This window comes from Aedes albopictus, chromosome 2, assembly GCF_035046485.1.
Source record: "Aedes albopictus strain Foshan chromosome 2, AalbF5, whole genome shotgun sequence".
Lineage (NCBI taxonomy): Eukaryota > Metazoa > Arthropoda > Insecta > Diptera > Culicidae > Aedes > Aedes albopictus.
The window spans coordinates 223,524,303-223,548,147 of NC_085137.1; the positions used below are offsets into that span (position 1 = coordinate 223,524,303).

Below are 23,845 nucleotides of genomic sequence, written 5' to 3' on the forward strand. Positions count from 1 at the left end.
CCGACGGTCGCGAGTCGTCGCGTCGTCTTGCCTGGCCTGACGCGGTACAAGTGGAGCTGCTGACCAGACCAGAGGGGAACGCATCGGAGGAGAACAGCGAGCCATTCCGAGCGCGGTGGTAGCTGTCGGCGGTTGTGCGTGCGTCTTCGCGTCGGAGTGCGCGGCAGCACGAGTGGATCTGACGACCACACAGAGCAGTTTCTCCGTTTGCATGTTCGCTCAGTATTCTGTGACATGCGGAGCGCGGTGGATGTCGACGATTGTGCGTCGTCATGCGCGGCGTGCGGTGGTAAAATTGGAGTAGCCAGCCGGATGAGGACTTTTCATCGTCGGATGGAAATGATGTAAATTAAAACAGCCCTTCTGAGGGCTATAAAACTGTCCCACAAGAGAGAACGGATAATTTTCCAGGTTACGGTTTCAAGTGAAATTACTGAGATGGCTACAAAATCAGCAAAATTTGTACGACTTGATTGAAAATTTGTTCAATTTCTTCAACTTAGAAAAATGGTTACTTTGATGAAGAAAATGAGCATTGTTAAACAGTGTTACCAAATTTGATTGAATAAGTACTTTAACTGTTTAAAATGTGCAATACTTAACCATGATATTATTAAATTATTATTTATAAGTATTAAACTTTTAATAAATCTAGTCTACCAATTTGCAAAAGTATGATTTGCATATTAAAATGAATTTGATGAACATTAATCAAACCAATATTGCAAATAAATCCTATGGCATCACTGATTCTTACCCCTCTCTCATCGAACCAACCACGTTCGAGAGGGGAAAACGAACCGCCTTGCCGTATAAAAGCAAACTGCTTCTTCCCATTTTCTCTTATTCTTTGCCAACTGTTTGACGGGAACGCATCAGCGGAGCGCTCACTTCACTTCCTTCAGTATGCTTTGGCAAGCCGATCGCGATGGTCGATGGCGTCAACGCCACCGTCGCCGTTCTGGATTTCGCAATCATAACTACCGAGTTTCACTTTTAGTAAGCAATTAAATTTAAACAGCCCTTATGAAGGCTACAATTCTATATTTTCTGCAAGAGTTGATTCCGAATTAAGTGAAGACATGCAAATGCCGACATTTTAAAACCATCTACTACGCGAGTGCGATAAATTTGCATGAAATGGGGTGCTTACGCTACCACGGCACTGGAAATCTGAAATTTTACGACGGTCACGAAATTATGTCAGATTTTGCATGCTAATAACTCAGCCATTAATAGTATTATTTCCAAATATTTCATATTAATCGATTGGAAATGTATGTACGTACCATTTATGACAAATAATCAAAATTATTGATTTTCAACAGCAAACTATTGAAAATTTGGGAAAAGTAAGCCGATGCTTTAACCAGCCGATTGCGTGCGAGCACATTTTTGCGTTTTGCCGTCCAGTGAAATTCTTCTCATCTTCCATCATTCGTTCATGACCTTTCTAGGGGATTGCATTGAAGGAGGGCTAGCCAGTTTCTTCGTTTGCGTTTGCCAATGTTCCTCCACAAGAATGAACCGAATAATTTTCTAAGGAAAACGAAGCGCCGGGTCACAAATAATGTCAAAATCGGCACAGTCTCAAAGCCGGAGTGGCGGAGTAGTGGAAATATAATTGCTTCTTGTAGCATCCATGATATACTCCATTACAAAAGCGAGTTGATCGGAAATTTCCAATAATTTTCTTAAACTTAGAGAAATTGCAAGTTTAATGAAGGAATGAAGATTATTTCTAAACCAAATTTCAATTAGTATTATGTTTGCAAAAATCAAAATTCTCTGTGCCCATTTTTGCCGCAAAATCTGGAAGAAAGCTACTACGATTTATAGATATTCTTTGATAAATAATAATATATAGGCAATTCCAGTCATCAAATTAGCAAAAGCTTAATGATTTGCATTTTTGATTGATCTGTTTGATTGCAAAGTAAGCTGTATGGCATTACTGATTCTTACCCCTCTCTCGTCAAACTAATTCTTCTTCTAAATCTATCAAACCAATTCTTCTTCTTCTTCTTTTTCTTCTTCTTATGGACGTCCTAAGACAAAGCCTCGTCGCTGTTCTGACTTTTGCTGCCAGAACAATGAAATTGGTTGAACTCACGTGCAATAATTTGACTAAATTCTGGTTCGAACAGCCTTTTCAAGGGCTTTATCAAATTTCTGAAAGATGAAATGGCAGATTTTCCGATAAAGTGACGCTGGTCACACTGCCGAATTTTGAAACCTACTATAGGGCACTTCATGAAATTCTCTCCTTCTCTTTCACTCTTACAGAAATTTTGTAAACAACAAGGCCAAGAAACTTCAAAATCCCATACAAATTCAAAACAGTGCAGTGCCCTATAGTATACTAAGCAAAATGCAACAGCATTGTGCGGAAATTAAACCGTGTCTTTTCATCTGGTCGTGTCTCTAAATTTAGCGAGTGCGCTTTCTTCTTGCGCTACCATCAACGCAGTGTATAAGGGATTTCCGCCGGCTTCGCTTAGGCTTCAAACTGTGGATAACTGACACTGAGGAAGATTACAAGTGGTAGTCGATACGCATATCTGTCAAAGGATAAGCAAAATAGGGCGGAATTAAAAGGTACAACACTTATTACACTAATTTGAAGAGGGTATTCTGCTTTGAGAGTCGGTACAAGTTCAAACTATTTTGTAATTATTTCCAATACCGGAATTCTCAAACTTGCAGAATTTACCATGTTTCTTATTATATGATTATTTTTATTGATTCAAACTATTGATTCAACCAATAACAAACTGCTTTACGTAGTTTACGTCATGCGGTTGTGTCTTGTACACGCCCCTCTAATTTTTTCGTTATAAGTTAGCCTTAGCAGTATATATTAAGATTCTGGAGGTTAAAAAATCTTTCATCGGGGAAAATTAAAATAAATTCGATTTTGGTACTTAACCACTTTTCTCATATGATATGGAATTACGTAAATCTGATGCACCTAAACTCCGCAGAAAAAGTCCCCTTTCTAATAATAAATTTGAATCCATTTAGAGAGAAACGAATGCGAAAGTCTCTACAGCGAGTTTAAATTTGTTTGGCGTTCGTTTCTTGTGTCCAGCCCACTACAGTCTGCCGAAAATCATAAATCATCAAAGTCTACACAATTTGTAATGGAGAAAAACAAATCTGGAACAACATTTGAAAATGTTATGTTAAACTAAGACCGTTATCAGAGAGAGCAAACATCGACATTTCGGATAACGGTGTATATTTGCGTGGGCGGGCTGCTGTTAGTCCCTACGGTGCGTTTTCGAAAAAAGATACAAGACCTCTTGGGCCCTTTTCAAATGTTTCTCCAGAAATACTTCTCATTAGTGTGACTCATACATTCGAGGAAACACCATATACCTGTGAATCGTGCTATTTGCAGCACATACTCTTTATGTGCTAATTTGCCTGAAATGGCGGGTATTAGTTGCACTTAGTTTGCATGCCAAACCATATAACGATACACCAAAACGACGATCAGACTGCCACGAAAGATGATTCGATTGCGAAATCATTAAACAAATATGGTGACTTAATCACGCGTATTTTTTAACATTCTTGTTAACTGTGAATTTAGTTATTTTGAGCTAGTTTAGCAGAAATACTGATAGCTCTTCGAATATAATAAGAACTTTTATGTATATTGTGCTCTGCTTTTGCAGGGCTCGATGTTTTACTAAAAAGTGACAATTTATCCTATGAATACTTTAGTTCGCATGTTGGACATATAGGGCCGATTTGTTCACCCTAACTAAAGCGTTAAACCAGGTTTAACTATATGGGTAAACCTGGTTTATCGGTCAATCCGAGGTTAAAGAAGTCAGCCCTTAGAGAATAGCTTTTAATTATTCTTTCGGCACACGCCCTTGATACACGTACTTTAGGGTAAGCATTTGTAATCATTTTTTTTTATTATGGAATCAATCAATGTTTGATTGAAACAGTTTTAGATATGATGATGATGAACCTGGGCAGCGGAATACATGTACGTAAAAAGAATATCGGATTAAATACGAGATAACTGAACTGAAGATAACCTAACAGTTGAGGTCGAAATACGTATCTGTCAAAGAATGCAAAATCGTAGTGCAAATAAAAGGAACAGTCCTTAACTCTATCTTCTTTTTACTTAGTTTTAGATATGTTCATGTTGAATGTGTTCATTGTTGTTTATGCTGAGAACAAATTTAATTAAGTTTCAATTCAACTTTTTAAGAACTTTTATTAGTTATTTTATGCTTCATTTCGGAATCATTGGATAGATTTTGATTACTAAATAGTTATAACACATAGAAGATGATTGTAAGGTATCGAGTGTACGGGTGACTTTTCAATTCAATTCTAATGGATAGTTTCCAGTTTGCAAGTACAGTGTAGTGGTTTTTCAGTTTTATGACTAGTCGTTTTAATCACTATTCCTTTTTATTTCGTTTTTGTCACGCTCTGCAAAAACAAGTGACATTTCTCCCCATAGTAAATCTGTTGTCAAACTCACTTTGCAAAAAAGAAGGAATTTTACTTGGGAAAAAGAAACATTATTTTATGCAGTCACAAAATTAAAACCATTATAATGAATGAAGTTTTTATCCAGACCAAAGTGTCTTATAAAGTAAAACTACGAACATAGAAAAAAACTACACGAGACTACTATTATTGAAATTCATCGTATTGCTTGCAAAACGATATGTTTCTAATATAGTTTAGGCTTAGACTATAAGATGACATTCACATTGACATATATCAAGCATGCGTTTCATTCGGTAAGGTAAATTCTTAATAAAAACTTGTGATGTTTTGAAAAAAAATTAGAGGGGCGTGTACAAGACACAACCGCATGACGTAAACTACGTAAAGCAGTTTGTTATTGGTTGAATCAATAGTTTGAATCAATAAAAATAATCATATAATAAGAAACATGGTAAATTCTGCAAGTTTGAGAATTCCGGTATTGGAAATAATTACAAAATAGTTTGAACTTGTACCGACTCTCAAAGCAGAATACCCTCTTCAAATTAGTGTAATAAGTGTTGTACCTTTTAATTCCGCCCTATTTTGCTTATCCTTTGACAGATATGCGTATCGACTACCACTTGTAATCTTCCTCAGTGTCAGTTATCCACAGTTTGAAGCCTAAGCGAAGCCGGCGGAAATCCCTTATACACTGCGTTGATGGTAGCGCAAGAAGAAAGCGCACTCGCTAAATTTAGAGACACGACCAGATGAAAAGACACGGTTTAATTTCCGCACAATGCTGTTGCATTTTGCTTAGTATACTATAGGGCACTGCACTGTTTTGAATTTGTATGGGATTTTGAAGTTTCTTGGCCTTGTTGTTTACAAAATTTCTGTAAGAGTGAAAGAGAAGGAGAGAATTTCATGAAGTGCCCTATAGTAGGTTTCAAAATTCGGCAGTGTGACCAGCGTCACTTTATCGGAAAATCTGCCATTTCATCTTTCAGAAATTTGATAAAGCCCTTGAAAAGGCTGTTCGAACCAGAATTTAGTCAAATTATTGCACGTGAGTTCAACCAATTTCATTGTTCTGGCAGCAAAAGTCAGAACAGCGACGAGGCTTTGTCTTAGGACGTCCATAAGAAGAAGAAAAAGAAGAAGAAGAAGAATTGGTTTGATAGATTTAGAAGAAGAATTAGTTTGACGAGAGAGGGGTAAGAATCAGTAATGCCATACAGCTTACTTTGCAATCAAACAGATCAATCAAAAATGCAAATCATTAAGCTTTTGCTAATTTGATGACTGGAATTGCCTATATATTATTATTTATCAAAGAATATCTATAAATCGTAGTAGCTTTCTTCCAGATTTTGCGGCAAAAATGGGCACAGAGAATTTTGATTTTTGCAAACATAATACTAATTGAAATTTGGTTTAGAAATAATCTTCATTCCTTCATTAAACTTGCAATTTCTCTAAGTTTAAGAAAATTATTGGAAATTTCCGATCAACTCGCTTTTGTAATGGAGTATATCATGGATGCTACAAGAAGCAATTATATTTCCACTACTCCGCCACTCCGGCTTTGAGACTGTGCCGATTTTGACATTATTTGTGACCCGGCGCTTCGTTTTCCTTAGAAAATTATTCGGTTCATTCTTGTGGAGGAACATTGGCAAACGCAAACGAAGAAACTGGCTAGCCCTCCTTCAATGCAATCCCCTAGAAAGGTCATGAACGAATGATGGAAGATGAGAAGAATTTCACTGGACGGCAAAACGCAAAAATGTGCTCGCACGCAATCGGCTGGTTAAAGCATCGGCTTACTTTTCCCAAATTTTCAATAGTTTGCTGTTGAAAATCAATAATTTTGATTATTTGTCATAAATGGTACGTACATACATTTCCAATCGATTAATATGAAATATTTGGAAATAATACTATTAATGGCTGAGTTATTAGCATGCAAAATCTGACATAATTTCGTGACCGTCGTAAAATTTCAGATTTCCAGTGCCGTGGTAGCGTAAGCACCCCATTTCATGCAAATTTATCGCACTCGCGTAGTAGATGGTTTTAAAATGTCGGCATTTGCATGTCTTCACTTAATTCGGAATCAACTCTTGCAGAAAATATAGAATTGTAGCCTTCATAAGGGCTGTTTAAATTTAATTGCTTACTAAAAGTGAAACTCGGTAGTTATGATTGCGAAATCCAGAACGGCGACGGTGGCGTTGACGCCATCGACCATCGCGATCGGCTTGCCAAAGCATACTGAAGGAAGTGAAGTGAGCGCTCCGCTGATGCGTTCCCGTCAAACAGTTGGCAAAGAATAAGAGAAAATGGGAAGAAGCAGTTTGCTTTTATACGGCAAGGCGGTTCGTTTTCCCCTCTCGAACGTGGTTGGTTCGATGAGAGAGGGGTAAGAATCAGTGATGCCATAGGATTTATTTGCAATATTGGTTTGATTAATGTTCATCAAATTCATTTTAATATGCAAATCATACTTTTGCAAATTGGTAGACTAGATTTATTAAAAGTTTAATACTTATAAATAATAATTTAATAATATCATGGTTAAGTATTGCACATTTTAAACAGTTAAAGTACTTATTCAATCAAATTTGGTAACACTGTTTAACAATGCTCATTTTCTTCATCAAAGTAACCATTTTTCTAAGTTGAAGAAATTGAACAAATTTTCAATCAAGTCGTACAAATTTTGCTGATTTTGTAGCCATCTCAGTAATTTCACTTGAAACCGTAACCTGGAAAATTATCCGTTCTCTCTTGTGGGACAGTTTTATAGCCCTCAGAAGGGCTGTTTTAATTTACATCATTTCCATCCGACGATGAAAAGTCCTCATCCGGCTGGCTACTCCAATTTTACCACCGCACGCCGCGCATGACGACGCACAATCGTCGACATCCACCGCGCTCCGCATGTCACAGAATACTGAGCGAACATGCAAACGGAGAAACTGCTCTGTGTGGTCGTCAGATCCACTCGTGCTGCCGCGCACTCCGACGCGAAGACGCACGCACAACCGCCGACAGCTACCACCGCGCTCGGAATGGCTCGCTGTTCTCCTCCGATGCGTTCCCCTCTGGTCTGGTCAGCAGCTCCACTTGTACCGCGTCAGGCCAGGCAAGACGACGCGACGACTCGCGACCGTCGGCAACCACCGTGCTCGGCATGTGGAAGTCTGGAAGTATACTGAGCAGCGAAAATGCAAACGGAGGTACTGGGCTGTTCTCTTCCGATGCGTTCCCCTCGAGGAGTCGATGCAGAATGGAGGAAGATGGGAAGAAGCAGTAATCTTTTATACTGGGTGGTGCTCGACGAAAAATCGCAAACTTGTGCTCGCACGTGATTGGCTGGATAAAACATGGGTTCACTTTTCCCAAATTTTCAATAGTTTGCTGTTGGAAATCAATAGTTAGCTATAATTATTTCAACGCGTAGATGAATTTGTGATCTATCGGTGCAAAAATTTTGAAAATCGGTCGTGAAACGGCTGAGTTATTAGCGCTCAAAACCTATCAATTTTTCGTGACGGTCGCAAAATTTTAGATTTTCATTTTACACCCAGTACTTCCCGTAAGACGTAGTTTACGTCAAAATAATTTAGGTTCATGAAAGTGCGATAATAATCCTGTTTCAACACACCGTGTGCCAATGCATGCATTTAGCGATAGGATTGGATAATCAAAATTAACTCTAGTTCTTGTGTGACCTTGACATAGAGGCATTATCTCATTATTCTATTTCAACTTTTATGACAGGTTATGCCGGCAGTTTGGGTTCAGCTCTCCAGCAGTGTCAATCAGCTAATAGCGAGCATGGACAACATAGGCAATGGACTGCTATGAGACGATGTGTTGAAGTTCGTCACTACCGGAACGACGACGGTCTCCTAAGTTGTAATGATGTGGGCATCTAAAAACATCACAAATACTATAGGGTAATGCTGGCAGGCTTACGTGTTCAGTAGGAAGTTTAGGATTTACTTAATTATGTTGCACGCCGTTGTAGAATCACGAGGGCAAAATCGTTTTAATTTAGGCATTTCCTCATATAGAACAGGTGATAGTAACGTCGTTTCCATATTAAAATCAAAAGCACTAAGCCGTGTTTGTTTGGGTTGTTCCCGGAACGCTCTATGTAATACCTTAAATATATAATGTTACATTGTGATTGTACTACAAAGTTAACTTATTTTTTAACCTAATGCATTACAAAAGATGTTAAACAATCCAATAAACTACATACCTAATTAAAAGTATTTCTTAAATATCAACTGAGAAAGAAAATCACGGTTTCCCTCTTACTTCCGATCTTTACAATTAACTCAAAAACGGAATGATTTTTATACTATGTTAGAGAAAACACTCTGGGGGTCTAGGAAATTTTCGGAAAGGTAATTTGCTTGAGTCACTTGGACATAGGCTTTGTTCCAGTGAAGCTAAGGAGAAGAAGTCAGGGGTAGTGCTGATATTTCAAAACATCATTACGTAGGGTACCCGTTTATATATTCAGCACATTACTTTTATTTTCATTCTGTTCAAAAGATTGAAGCGCTATTTGTTTTAGTTTTTGTATTCTCATTAGAAGTGAGCATCAATAAAAATTAATAACAGGCAAAATTGGTGCCGTTAGGGTTTTTCTTCCAATAGAATAAACAAGGGTACTCTTACCCTAGTTTGCCTTTAACTACATACAGCGGCACTGGCATGATGCAAATCTTTTCCTCCTTCCACTTACGAATGAGATACACATGATCCACGACCAGGCTAGTAAAAAACATTTCAGACAATTCAGGATAGTAATTGGTTCAATAAGAATAGTCCTCTGTCCCTCTTCGCATGTCACTCCCATGTTGTTTTTCAAAGTGCCCACCTTTTGTACTATAACTCCAATTATTTTCAAACAAAAAAAATATATTCACTCCATGCATACTCTTTTCGTGGCATATTGAGCTGTGAAATGAGGCAGGACAGGTATTAAATTTGTTTTAAATAAACTCGTGAGTGACAAAAATATGATTCACATTAGAAACGACATGGGACTGACATGCAAAGCGGGGCAGTATGGTTCGTTATAAAGGCGTTAGAGCCATTGCTGCTCAGATATATAGTACATGCCGGATCGATGTCTATGTCGGTCTAATCAGTTGAATATTTTGGTCTTGTTTAAAGGGTTTATCAATGGCGTTTTTGGAAGACTCAACACTTAAATGTCTGATTTTGAATGTGGGATCAAAATTAAAGCGAATAGAACTTCGAGAGGATTACGTAGAGTAGTTTCAAAATAATTCGCTAAAAGCAACGTATTCGATATCAGGTTTTATTCGAATTCAGGTAAATTAACATTTGAAAAAAATACGGATAATATCAATGAGTGCGTTCAGTCTGCTTTCATTTAAACTCCTTCCATGGATACAACGTAGGCATTATCATGTCTACAATTGGCTTGTTCAATTTAAGCAAAAGCGTGTCTTCCAATAGCTCATCTGTCATTTGGATCCGATGGCTTGTTAGTACCAGACTGAGCGCACTGAACGCTCTCTCAACCGAGGCCTGGTTAGATGGTGCAGCTAGGACCACCATTGCAACGGCGTACAATTCCGGGTGGGACGCTTTTCTGGTCAACCAATGTGTCCACACATCATATGTGTGATGCTTCCTGGGCTCAATCTCAAGCATTTTGATTTGTTGACGAATATTGTCAACTGACTTCGATGAAGTCGACGGGGTTAACGATCCACCAAACAAGCCGGTCTGAAAATCATCCATATCATCAGGAAGTAGAACCTGTCGATTCGTTGATGGAGTCTTGATCCTTGGAAGCTGAAGCAGCTTGATCTTGAGAAGCAGAAGTGCGGACTGCACATAGACGTTCCCAAACTTTGATCAGATATTCCTAAAAAAATAGTTACGTCATGTTATGATTATGTTTGATCTACCTGTGTGTGATCTACCTGTGTTTGTTCTTTCTCTTCTGTAGTGAGAACTTGAGAGCCCAGGAAGTTGAATCTTGGGTCCAAAACCAAGGAAGCTCGGAACAAGTCATTCCCCTTCAACTTTTCCAATCTGGTCATCAATTCCTTGGACAGTGGTGCTACAAAACGATTGTTCTGAAGCTTCTTAAGCTCACGTATTGCATCCAACCACTGCATGTAGAACTCCGAGAATGGTTGATGCTGAGTTTGCATTAGTTTGGTAGCTTTATTGAACGGTCTGAAGGCTGCTTCGTATTCCTTAATAAAGCTCCAAGTTTCGTCGTCAAGAGCTGCATTCAATAAGAATTATAATAATAATAATAAGTTAGTGAAACATTATGAAGCGTTATACACACACACATTTTGTGTCATCAAAGCTATACTGTCAGTAATCACATGTCAGTTCATACCCCATGAGTATTCTAGGGATATGGAATAGTTATGCCACAGACAAACAGACTTAACGCTTCGCACCTTTTTATTCAAAATATAGTTACTAAAGCATATTCGTCCAATGCTGAACAGACTGAGTTTGGCCAACCATGAACAAGGTGGCGGTAGTGTGTAAACGTCAAACAAGACCGACATAAGCACCTCGGGAGGGCGGGCAGTTGGGTAACTATGAAATTTTCTAATAAACCGTTAGATCGCTGTACGATGAGAAAGCTTTGAGTGTTACGTCTGTTTGTCTATGGTTTTAGCGATTTAAGGCAGTATGTGTGTAATTCTAGGTTTAATTCCTTTACTGGATACGTCCACCAATTACGCAATGAAATGATGAAGAGGGGTTGAGAGGAATGTTACTGTAGAAGCATGATTATTCGTATTAACTTTGTGGTGAGACCATACATATTGGACATATTTGGGAAAAAATGTTGAAAATTTTCATCTATGCGTGAGATTATTAATGGACGTCGCCTAGATGACGCAAAATTTGTTCGAATGAGTGTAACCAGTTTCGTACCTTTTAATTCCGCCCTAATTGCTTATCCTCATGCGTATTTCGACTACCACTTGTAATCTTCTTCAGTGTCAGTTATCCATAATGAACCATATGAATAACTGACACTTAGAAAGATTACAAGTGGTAGTCGAAATACACGTATCTGTCAAAGGTTAAGCAATTAGGGCGGAATTTAAAGGTACGAAACTGATTACACTCATTCGAAGAGGGTATTCTGCTTAGAGGGTTCGAAAAGTCGGTACAAAAGCAAAGTTTGTGTTTATTAGGTCTTACCTAGTTCAGGATATTGTTCTCCGAGGGCCACGAAAAATTGTTCCTGATTCACGAATGACTTGACCAATTTATACTTGCCATTCCAACGCGTAGGAGACCACAGTGGTGGACGTTTACCTTTGTTATAATCAAAAAATTGATTATATTTCACCTTTTTCGTACTTTTGGCAATGTTCGTCACAACCCTCATAGTGTCGTCATTATTTCCTACAACATCGTTCAAGGCCAACTGTAGCGTATGAATTGCGCAGCGAATTATATTTAAATGATCTTTGAGTTCTGTTGTTAGGCTCTCCGTGAAATGTTCTTCTCTTGTTTGGTCAGCTTCTCCTTCGTTTACAGTTTCGTGATCTGCATGAACTTGCAATGCATACTCTTGTTGCAGCTTTTTTGCAGCAGCCAACATATTGGCACCGTTGTCTGTTGTTATTGAAAAAAGTTGTTCAACCGAGAGATGGTACTTCTTCAGGATATCCAGGATGCGGTTCTTCAGAAACTTCGCTGTTTGGCTTTCATGTACTTCCAGCATTGCTATTGAAACGAGGCAATATTAATGAAAATATATCAGAAGGTGCAAGAAAAGAAGTTGGTCTTACCAAGCGTTCGACACGTCATGACTCCGTCGAGCTCATATTGCACGTTGACTCCTAAGACATGTCTGCCGTAACGCACGGCAGAGTCTACCTTCAGCGATACTAACTTCCCCTGCATTTCGTTAATCAGCCACTCGGTCGTCTTGGTCACAACAGCACGAACATGAGTTTTTATATTTTCTCGGTTGATAGTTATTCCGAGGGCATCACAGCAAGGGTCCCGGATCTTGCGTAGAGCTGGCCATTCGAAACATTGATGTGGCAGATTATGACTAGTGACAAGCTCGATGCTGGCATGGATGATAAGCTCATGATCAATGGCCACTGGTCGCTTCGAAATCGCTCGTTTCTTCTTGGGAGGTTCCGTGTCTTTGGTGAAAAATCCATGTGTTCGTGCCAAATCCGGGTGAACCAAACGAAAATGGCGAACAAAGTTTCCCGCTTCATACCGTGCTTGTTCATATCGGCAGCCTTTTTTCTGGTCAATGTTACAAATGAACCTGTCGTCAGCTTTCAAAATTAATTCCCATGCGGTCGAATTGAAGGTTCGTTTTTTGGGCTTAACAGCATTCTCGCTTGGTCCTGGAGCATCCATGTTCCTTTTTCGGATACGCACAGAAATCGATGGAACAGCACTTTTCAATTGCACAAACCGCCTTCACACTGGATGCGTCGTGATTGTCGCGAGAATCACCGATGACTTGAATTTGACATTCGTTGAATTATCTTGTATGGATTGTCATGGAAACAGAACGTCACGTCAAAACATAACAGTCACATAGTCGATGACTTCCAAAGAAAGAGGAGCAGGTCGCTGTCAAGTCAAGTGTCAAACCATATAGATGAATTCTGCATTTGAACATCACAGGCAAGTATTTGACGCGTGACGTTGAAATACTTTTTGTCATACTTTACATGACTTCTACGGTGACACTTCTCAACACTGCCACCAGCTTAACTCGAAGAAATCATTCGAACTTTAAATATATTCCAAAAACAGATCTCCTCAGAGGCTTCCGCTATCACAGAGCTGCTTTTTCCTTCCATATACCCGCCTTCGTTGTCCATGGTCAGGAATGTTGCAGTTAACCTCAATCTGAAACCGCAATTTATGAGCCATGGAAGTCACGCGGGAAAACACGACGAGGAGGGGAGGCGAAGCAATCCCACCCGAATGGAGTGGAATCTATAAACCATTCTTTGTCTTGGTTTTTCTGATGAAACATCCGTTTTGCTTTTGGAGCGAAATTTTGTTCGTTCAACATTTTGTGATAGGAAAGTATGTGTTTTGCATAATTATGATTAAGACGCTACATTGATTTCTAGAAGTGATGTGATAGGGCCCAGGTGACGGGTTTGATCCCCGGTCAGTCCAGCCAGGAACTTTGCGTAATATTCTTGATATCTTTAGGTAGTATCATCGTACCTGCCATGTGACATACGAAAGATAATGGGCAACGAAATCCTTCAGTTAATAACTGTGAAACTGTTCATAGAACACTGAGCTAAGAAGCAGGCTTTATCCCTGTTGTAACGTAACACCAGATGAAAAGAAGAAAACTGGTGATTTCCAGCTACACCTATACGATTGAACATTATTGGGAAAATGGAAAAACAATCGAACATACGTTTGGACGCTTGACGGGAAATATTCATGTGTTATTGAAACGAAATGAAAACATTTGCAGTACAGCCTTTTTCGTTTGCTCAACTTCGCCGGATCGATGAATTACAGAGCGCAACATTTTTTTGTCTCAAGAGCAAACTTATGTGTCTCCGAAGGTTTTTGGGCCACTGAATCCGAATCCGGGCTCAGATCTGCTCCAACACGTCACAATTTTGAGCTATACCTCAATTTATAGGGCAAAATATGCGATTTTGGGCTTTTTTGACTGCAAGCCATTAAGCATGCAAATATTTTTTTTGGGCAATCAAAAGGTTAATTGGTCAACTAACATCTAAATTAACGACTCATGCAAAATATTTCGTTTTACTTAATCAAACTTGATAGATTTAAGCATTTTTTGTTAGTATGAAAACTTGCATACAACTTTTGGAGGGTGACTTGTATGGGAAATATCGTACCTAACATAAATCGCTTAAAACTATCAAAATCGATTTGGTAAAACGAAATATTTTGCATGAATCGTTAATTTAGATGTTAATTGACCAATTAACCTTTTGATTGCTCAAAAAAAAAAATTTCCATGCTTAATGGCTTGCAGTCAAAAAAGCCCAAAATCGCATATTTTGCCCTATAAATTGAGGTATAGCTCAAAATTGTGACGTGTTGGAGCAAATCTGAGCCCGGATTCGGATTCAGCGGCCCAAAAACCTTCGGAGACACATAAGTTTGCCCTTGAGACAAACTAAAAGTTAATTTTTGTTACGCTGTGTTATTTTCAGCAGGGTGTACATATTTTGACAGCTGTCGGAGTATGTGCAATTATACTGACTTGGAAACAAGTTCATTGAATACTTTGTTGAGTTGAGATGAGTCGATTTTCATGATTCCATTTTTTTTTCAAAGAGTACATCCAAAAGTGCTGCATTTTTGCTGTCTACCGAACACTTTGTAAGATTAAGAACTTCGCCAAAAAAATTTCAACCAAATGCGAAATTCTGTTGAAAGCATGGTGGAAAGTATTGAAACATTTACAATAATGCTATGCTAGAAGAACTTTCCACAAAATACTTGTATTCATGGAAGAAACTATTTTGGCATTGTATTTTCGATAATGTCGACTTGTACATATGTTGTGCGTCTTATATAAATAAACATGGTCAAAACTACAATGCAAAAACATTATCTTCAAGAATGCATAGTGAAATAAGCAGTTTTTACCATAAAAACTATAACACAACCTTGCAAGTATGGCGTTTCAGGTTTTGATGACAGAAGCATGCTTCTGTAATGAAATAGGTATGATGATTTTCAATAGAAATCTTGAGTTTTTATAGGTTAGGCCTTTTTTGTCCAGAGGTGTAGGAATGATAAAGAAAGGAAATGGCGTTTCAGGTTTTGATGGTATATTTTTTGATATTAACGGTAAATGAAGCACCGTGGGTCTATCTGAGCGTTTAGATCCCCAATGATGATCTTGACGTCGTGGTTTGGGCAGCGGTCGTACTCGCGTTCGAGCTGCGCGTGAAATGCGTCTTTGTCATCATCAGTGCTTCCGGAGTGAGGGCTGTGCAAGTTCTTTATGCTAATGTTGAAAAATCGGCACTTGATCCTCAACCTGCACATTCTTTCGTCGATCGGCCACCAACCGATCACGCGCCTCTGTATGTCGCCCATCACCATAAAAGCTGCTCCCAGCTCACGTGTGTTGCCGCAACTCTGGTAGATGGTATGATTACCTCTAAACATTCGCACCATAGATCCCGTCCAACACACCTCCTGCAGCGCTACGATTCCGAACCCGCGGTCCTTCAGTATATCGGCGAGTATGCGGGTGCTCCCGATGATGTTGAGAGATCTGCAGTTCCACCTACCGAGTTTCCAATCGCGCCAGGAGGAGGAATTCAGACCTACGATTGGAAAGTTCAGCGCCTACCAGCTGACGAACGAAAACGGCCTACGACTCATTGATTTCGCCGTCTCCAAGAACATGGCCATTCGTAGCACCTTCTTCCAGCACAGCCTCCTGTATCGTTACACCTGGAGATCACCACAACAAACGGAATCGCAAATCGACCACGTTCTGATTGATGGACGGCACTTCTCCGATATTATCGACGTCATGACCTATCATGGCGCTAATATCGACTCTGATCACTACCTGGTGCGCCCAAAACTCTCCGTTATTAACAATGTACAGTATCGGCGGCCGCCCCGGTACGATCTAGAGCGACTGAAGCAACCGGATGTCGCCACCGCATACGCGCAGAATCTCGAGGCAGCGTTGCCGGACGAGGGTGTGGTCGATGTGGCCCCTCTAGAGCACTGCTGGAGTACAGTCAAAGCAGCCATCAACAACGCAGTCGAGAGCACTATCGGGTACGTAGATCGGAGTCGACGAAACGATTGGTTCGACGAGAAGTGCAGAGCGGTTCTAGAGGAGAAGGATGCAGCGCGGGCGGTAATGCTGCAGCATGGAACCCGACAGAATGTGGAGCGATACAGACATAAGTGGAAACAGCAGACCCGTCTCTTCCGGGAGAAAAAGTGCCGCCTGGAAGAAGCGGAGTGCGAGGAAATGGAACTGCTATGCCGTTCACAAGAAACACGTAAGTTCTACCAGAAGCTCAACGCATTCCGCAAATAAGGCTACGTGCCGCAAGCCGAAATCTGCAGAGATAAGGACGGGAGCCTCCTGACGGACAAACGTAAGGTGATCGAAAGGTGGAAGCAGCACTTCGACGAGCACCTGAATGGCGAAGAGAATGTAGGCACGGAGGACCAAGGCAGCGGAGGAAATGACTATGTTGGTGCAGCAGAGGACGGGAACGAACCAACTCCCACGCTGAGGGAAGTTAAGGATGCCATCCACCAGCTCAAAAACAACAAAGCGGCTGGTAAGGACGGTATCGCAGCGGAACTCATCAAGATGGGCCCGGAAAAGTTGGCACCAGTTAGTAGTCAAGATCTGGGAAACCAAACAGCTACCGGAGGAGTGGAAGGAAGGGATAATCTCTCCCATCCACAAGAAAGGCGACAAGTTAATGTGTGAAAACTTTCTTTTTTTTATATCTGTATTAACGAGATTTTTAGCCCTAGGCTAGTTCATCTCGGGACCCACGCTTTACTTCCCTTCCGAAGGAAGAACTCACATTTTGTGAGTTTGTTGGGAGTGGGATTCGGTCCCAGGTCCTCGGCGTGATAGTCAAGTGTTCTAACCATCACACCAGATCCGCTCCACGTGAAAACTTTCGAGCGATCACCATATTGAATGCCGCCGTCGTCTTTCTCCTAAAGTAAATGAGTTCGTGGGAAGTTACCAAGCCGGTTTCATCGACGGCCGGTCGACAACGGACCAGATCTTCGCCGTACGGAAAATCTTCCAAAAATGCCGTGAATACCAGGTCCCAACGCACCACCTGTTCATCGACTTCAAAGCGGCATACGACAGTATCGACCGCACAGAGCTATGGAAAATCATGGACGAGATCAGCTTTCCCGGGAAGCTTACCAGACTTATAAGAGCAACGATGGACGGTGTGCAGAACAGCGTAAGGATTTCGGGTGAACTATCCAGTTTAGTCGGATCTCGACGGGGACTACGACAAGGTGATGGACTTTCCTGCCTACTATTCAACATCGCCCTGGAAGGTGTTATGCGACGAGCCGGGCTCAACAGCCGGGGTACGATCTTCACGAAATCCAGCCAATTTGTCTGTTTTGCGGATGACATGGATATTATTGCTAGAACATTTGGAACGGTGGCAGAACTGTACACCCGCCTGAAACGTGAAGCAGCAAAGGTCGGACTGGTGGTGAATGCGGCTAAGACAAAGTACATGCTGGTAGGTGGGACTGAGCGAGACAGGACAAGCCTTGGCAGCAATGTTACGATAGACGGGGATACTTTCGAGGTGGTAGAAGAATTCGTCTACCTCGGTTCCTTGCTAACGGCTGACAATAACGTAAGCCGTGAAATACGAAGGCGCATCATCAGTGGAAGTCGTGCCTACTATGGGCTCCAGAAGAAACTGCGGTCAAAAAAGATTCACCCCCGCACCAAATGTACCATGTACAAGACGCTAATAAGACCGGTGGTTCTCTACGGACACGAGACATGGACGATGCTCGAGGAGGACCTGCAAGCACTCGGAGTTTTCGAGCGACGGGTGCTAAGGACGATCTTCGGCGGCGTACAGGAGAACGGTGTGTGGCGGAGAAGGATGAACCACGAGCTCGCTATAAGGCGAACCCAGCATCCAGAAAGTGGCCAAAGCCGGAAGGATACGATGGGCAGGGCATGTTGCAAGAATGCCGGACAACAACCCTGCAAAGCTGGTGTTTGCTAACCATCCGGTTGGTACAAGAAGGCGTGGAGCGCAGAGAGCACGATGGGCGGACCAGGTGGAGCGTGATCTGGCGAGTGTTGGGCGTGACCGACGTTGGAGAGCTGCAGCTGCAAATCGAGTATTATGGCGGCAAATTGTTGATTCAGTATTATCATGAATTTGATGTTAACTAAATAAATGAATGGGTGTGACCGACGTTGGAGAGCTGCTGCAGTTGCAAATCGAGTATTATGGCGGCAAATTGTTGATTCAGTATGTATTATCATGAATTTGATGTTAACTAATTAAATGAAATGATAGTATCTGAATTGTTCATTATCCACTCTGTTTAGGAGTCCTTTATGAGTTGCCGTTCGCCCATATCCAATTAGCCAGTTTCCAGCAAGCCATGGGCTCAGAAGATGATCTGCATTAGACGCTCTTGGGGAAGAGCAACGGAATGGAAAATTGCAAGAAGTTGAACTGGGAATCAAACTCATAAACATTTGCTTGTAAAGCGAGCGTGTAGCCAACTAAGCCATGGGCCCGATAGTTTAGCTGTTATGGTGGTGTACTTGGTTTTCTTGCATTGCTTTCATCAGCCTTCAATGACAACCATACGGTACCTATACCTTGACTTTATATAGTAGGTTGAATGCGTGGAGAAGGCGTGCAAAACACAGCTTTTAAAATTATTAATTGAATGTTCTACAGGCCAACCAAGGTCATCATATCAAAACATAATACAATATTCAAACAGTACGCTGGCTGCCATGAAACCCTCGCAGTAAGTTGAACAAACACGACCGTTTAAAAAAAAATCGCCCCTTACAAACTTGAACTTGCTTGACACGTTGTTTAACAAATTTCCAGCGTAAGCGTAGGCATACTGCAAGCTTCCACTTTTTATTTCCACTGTTCAAATATTCACACACTCCCTCGATCTCTCTCGCCGGCCCGGCACGGTCTCTGGTGGAACAATAAAGTGCCAGTCATCGAGAATCGATTTTTGAGCACCGTGCCTTCATGGACCAAAATGTAACACAAACATTAGGGTGTTATACTTGCTGGATATTATTATTTGTTGATTACAAAATATAATTTTAAACTTAATTTTACAAAACGAGATTTAAATTGCTTGAAGTGCAAAAAACTAGTAATCAAACCATCCGCATCGAGAGGTGAAAGTTAAGCCAACTTCTTCACAGACACCGACATTTTCAAAATTCCTCACGGCCTACAAAATCATGACGCACCCTTTTTTTAACAATATCCATCCACACACACATCAAAGGAAAACAATATTGTCCGTTTTGTTTTTCTTGTCTGGTGCGTTTTCACCGGTAGCCAGTAACGAACGGAACAGAATCTATCAGGATTATTCCCGAGTCATCCATACGATATAGTCACACAGCAAAATAAAAACTCCATCTTTTGATAGGTCTCCGGTGACGGTGGCCGATTCCCGTACGTACGAGAGCAGCAGAACATCAGGCACCATCAGGCAAGAGGAAGCAAAAACCATCGCGATGCGGGTTGGGTGGTATCTGCTCGTGCTCGATAAAAAAAGCTCCAACATGGTGGAAATGCAAATTTATGCCAAGTGGGAAGCCTCGATCCACACAGGTGAGCTATTAGGAAGGTGTGTCGGGGTCCACCACAGAGACCGTAGGAGATTCTCCGGATGCTGCGAAGGAATGAAATGTGTGTGTGTGGCAGGCAGCAGCTGTGTCTTTCTGCGTCGGGTGTTATTTTATGATGAAATTTGTGCAGCTGATTTCCGGTGGATGGCGTTTTTGCGAGGAAGCGGTGGAATGTATGGGGTGAGGATTTTCCCTGAATTGAAAGAAAACGATCTTCAGTTCCTGCTGGATGAAATATTCCAGGAAGCGTGGAGAGAAAAAAAAAACTTTAACGACGGGAAGGTGTTTTTATTACCTGCTTATTAGTGGGTGTGAAAAGCTTCATCTTCAGACTATGGTGCTTCTGAACAGAAGCCATTTATGTGAATGACAGGCCTGAATCATAGAAATGAAAATGCTGAACACTGAACGCATAGTAAAGTTAGAGCTGGTGGTGAGAAGTAGATTTGCTTTTTTACAAGCAGCTGATAAAATCAGCTCATCGTATGATACCTTCTTCGATGAAGAACAGTAAACGGGACAACAACGTTACACTATTACTCATTACATACAGCCAGAGTACAAAATTGTCTTCTAAGAATTACTAGAACTACAGCAGGCTTTCTGGTCTACAAGCGATATCCAAACCATAAGGCCGTCTTCTACAACAAACATTAAAGCCAGGACTACTCTCTCCTCGACCCACTCAACACATTCCTATGGTCTCCAAATCCTTTGTCTCTCCGAAATTACCAAGTAGGCATTGCTTCAGAGAGGGACTAGTGCACATCACACCCTCAAGGTTAGCAGCGTAGCCTGAATTTGGAGTCCATCACGGTAGCATGCTGGCGCTTAGTCACCCAAGCAACACAGAAAACATCTTTAGAAATCTTAACTTCTAAAGATGTATTATAAAAGTGTTGTAAGCGTATTAGAAAACAACTTATGTTTGTATTTAGTTTTATTTATGTTGGCTCATAACAAATAAGAAAAGAATATAATTTACTTTATCATGCTCGAAATTTGATGATTGTTTGATTATACAACACTTATAGAGCATTATTTATGTTCTTCTTATAACCTTGGCAATACACAATGTTTACTTTTTCACTCAATTATTATGAAACATTATGACCACACTCCAGCTAAAGTTTTTTTTTTCATCTGCGAAGTATACACCAAAAGTTTCTTCAAAATATAAAGTTACTTGCTAACAAAACTAAACACCAGCTGAATCGAGCCTCTCTTGAGTTCCAATTGGACGAAACTGCGCGACACCCAACTGAGAACCAGCTATCTATCAAGCTGAATTCTCCTGCAAGAAGAGCTACAGTGGTCGCATCTTTATTCGGGTCGCTTTTCCCGTTACGTCATGAAGGGGTAACATCTGCAATCCTGGCAAGCATTCCGTCGGTGCGCTTCACTTTTTGGTCGGTCAAAATAGAAGCCACAACCAAATCCCCAATCTGGCCACATCACATCGCATCACGGTCACATCACCACCACGAGTCGCAGTCAGCGACTGTCTTGATCTGACGAACTGCATTGCCATTGATCGCATCACTGAGAGCTGCAGGCTAATTTTCTCAACCGCGAACCGTGCAATTGCGGATTATTCCGGGCTCTTGTTAAATCCCGCGGGAACTACACAACAACGAGGCAATGGACCATCACCAGAAATGATTATGTTTACTTTTGATAATATTTTGACATTTCGATAGACTTCGCCAGGCTTGACAATAAGGTGTAATACTGTTATTTTGGCGTTGTGATTAGTATCGAAAATCGAAAATAAAACCAATTAATACGTATGCTGAATAAATGTGTTCTAGATGTAATATAAACGCTTTATCAAGTTGTTGTGAAATTTATTGCAGAGTTGTTCAAATGATGTAATTAGAATGTAATTTTAACCATCATATTCATCTAATAAAAGTACTTGTACAAATGTCAAATGCACCTCATTAGAAAAAAAAACCGTACAGTGCCGGATAAAAATATAGATCCACAAATAAAAATAATAAGTTGCAACTAATTTTCCTTACTTGTTGGTAGTCATAAACAAGTGGTTGTTGTATTGGGTAGTAATTTGAGACTTTTACTTGAACCTCTTATATAGGGCCCATATAGCCGCAGTTGTAAAAGCGTGGATATTCAGCTGGATCATGATGGGGATGTCGGGTTAGATTGCCGGAAGCACTAATCTGAGAAGCGTTACTCAAAGAAGTAGAATTTGAACTTCAATAATTCAGTAATAGCTCCGTATTAGATATTCTTCTTCATGGCATAACGTCTCCACTGTAATAGAACATGGTCTCAATTATAGCGATTATTGGAATTTAAATATTTTTAACATTTTTGAACGGTACTGTAAGCTCCGTGGACTGTCTGCCATATTGCTTTTTTTCGTGTGGATTAAAAAAAATCAAACACAAATGGATAATATGGCTAGTCTATGATACATTTCTTTATCCAGTTCAGAGGCGCATGAATTATGGAAAAGTTAAATTGGAAACTGCACAATAAATTCTGAAGCGCATATGATACAACACCATCGCTAATGAGCAAGACCATTTCATAGCTGTTCGAATAATTTAATATAATGAACTTCAACATTTGGAAAGCATTTTTCAGGTTTACTTCATTATGGTTTTTCGTAAAAAATATATTTATTTTTTTATTTATCGCTTTCAACATTTTTTTTGATGTGGTTTTCTTTCTGTCAGTTACCCTGTCTTGCGACTGTCACCTAATATTTTGTTGTATAAGTGAATTCTACAAGTCATATACCTTTCAAATATCTTAATTATAAACATGCAGATGGTTATGTACTATAAACATTTTATGCACGTCCAATGACTAGACAACATCTTAATTCCAACCTACGAATGTGATAGTATTATATCAATATTCTTTATGATTTTCAAATTGATAAATAACCTGATTGCAACTAATCAACGTTACCGAGTAAATGGGAACGTACCTCGGGAGTATTATTAGTGTATGGGGATACATCTTATACAACCTGTAAGATGTTTTATAAGCCGCCATTTTTTGCGCTGTTTTGCTTATATAAGTGTTCGATATTGAGTTAAGAATACAAGAAATAAACAAACGATTATGTATGAATAGTGAATTTACAACTATTATATAACAAGTAGTGTTATTTGGGCAGTCCCGAGTGGTCCTTACCACTCCCTTTGTCCTCGGAATGCGGGCAGGGTCAACCCCGCCCACGCCCAACTGTTTTGGAGACATCAAGAACTGATGCCTACGTGTAACCCGATCTGACCTGCCCGTAAGGAAGGATATCACTATCCTTTAGGCCCTATCAGATGCACCAGAAGGTTGCTGACAGCAGGGTATCCACCTGCCCCGACCCTTGCCGGGGACCCCTTTCCAACCGCGGGATCGGATCCAACCCAGTAGACCGACGTCACGACAGCAACGCCATCAGGACTTCCTCTCCGCGGCCTTGCTTTGCTTTGCTTAACGGGCAGTGATCGTCAGTAATGAGTCCGACTTCGTTGGTGACTTAAACGATTCTGAATCTTTATTTCGTTCTTAACTCTATCGCGCTACCGAGGCTTACACGCTGTTTCGCTGCGTATGCATTTCGGTAGGTTATCGTTCTCGAACCATGAATGTTTATGCTAACAAAGCATAACACTTATCGTTCGATTCCACGACCTCCTTCATGCCGCACATAGGCGTAAACAGGAGGTGTAGCTAGGCACCACACGCCCTATCATATTTTGTTTAAATTTTTGTCTACAGTTAAAAATTTAAACCTATTTCGTAACCTACGCTTTCCTTCACTCTGAAGGTATAATCCTACTTTGTCATGATGACAAACACAAAATCCTTGATATCTCATAACTTGGACTTGACCTTCTCAAGGTCACGCATCTACCACACGCCCTATAATATTTTTGTTGAATTCTATTCTATAAAATGTTTAATCCT

General features: G+C 40.5%; 1 protein-coding gene across 1 annotated transcript; it reads right to left on the bottom strand.

The window, feature by feature from the left end:
* Window positions 1-10,424: 10,424 nt before the first annotated feature.
* LOC134287934 (uncharacterized) lies at window positions 10,425-12,241 on the bottom strand. Its single transcript, XM_062851201.1, has 2 exons — window positions 11,713-12,241; window positions 10,425-10,765 (listed from the first exon to the last, which is right to left on the bottom strand). Exons 1-2 carry the CDS (start codon window positions 12,239-12,241, stop codon window positions 10,425-10,427), a joined length of 870 nt encoding a protein of 289 aa, XP_062707185.1.
* Between the last annotated feature and the right edge of the window lie 11,604 nt (window positions 12,242-23,845).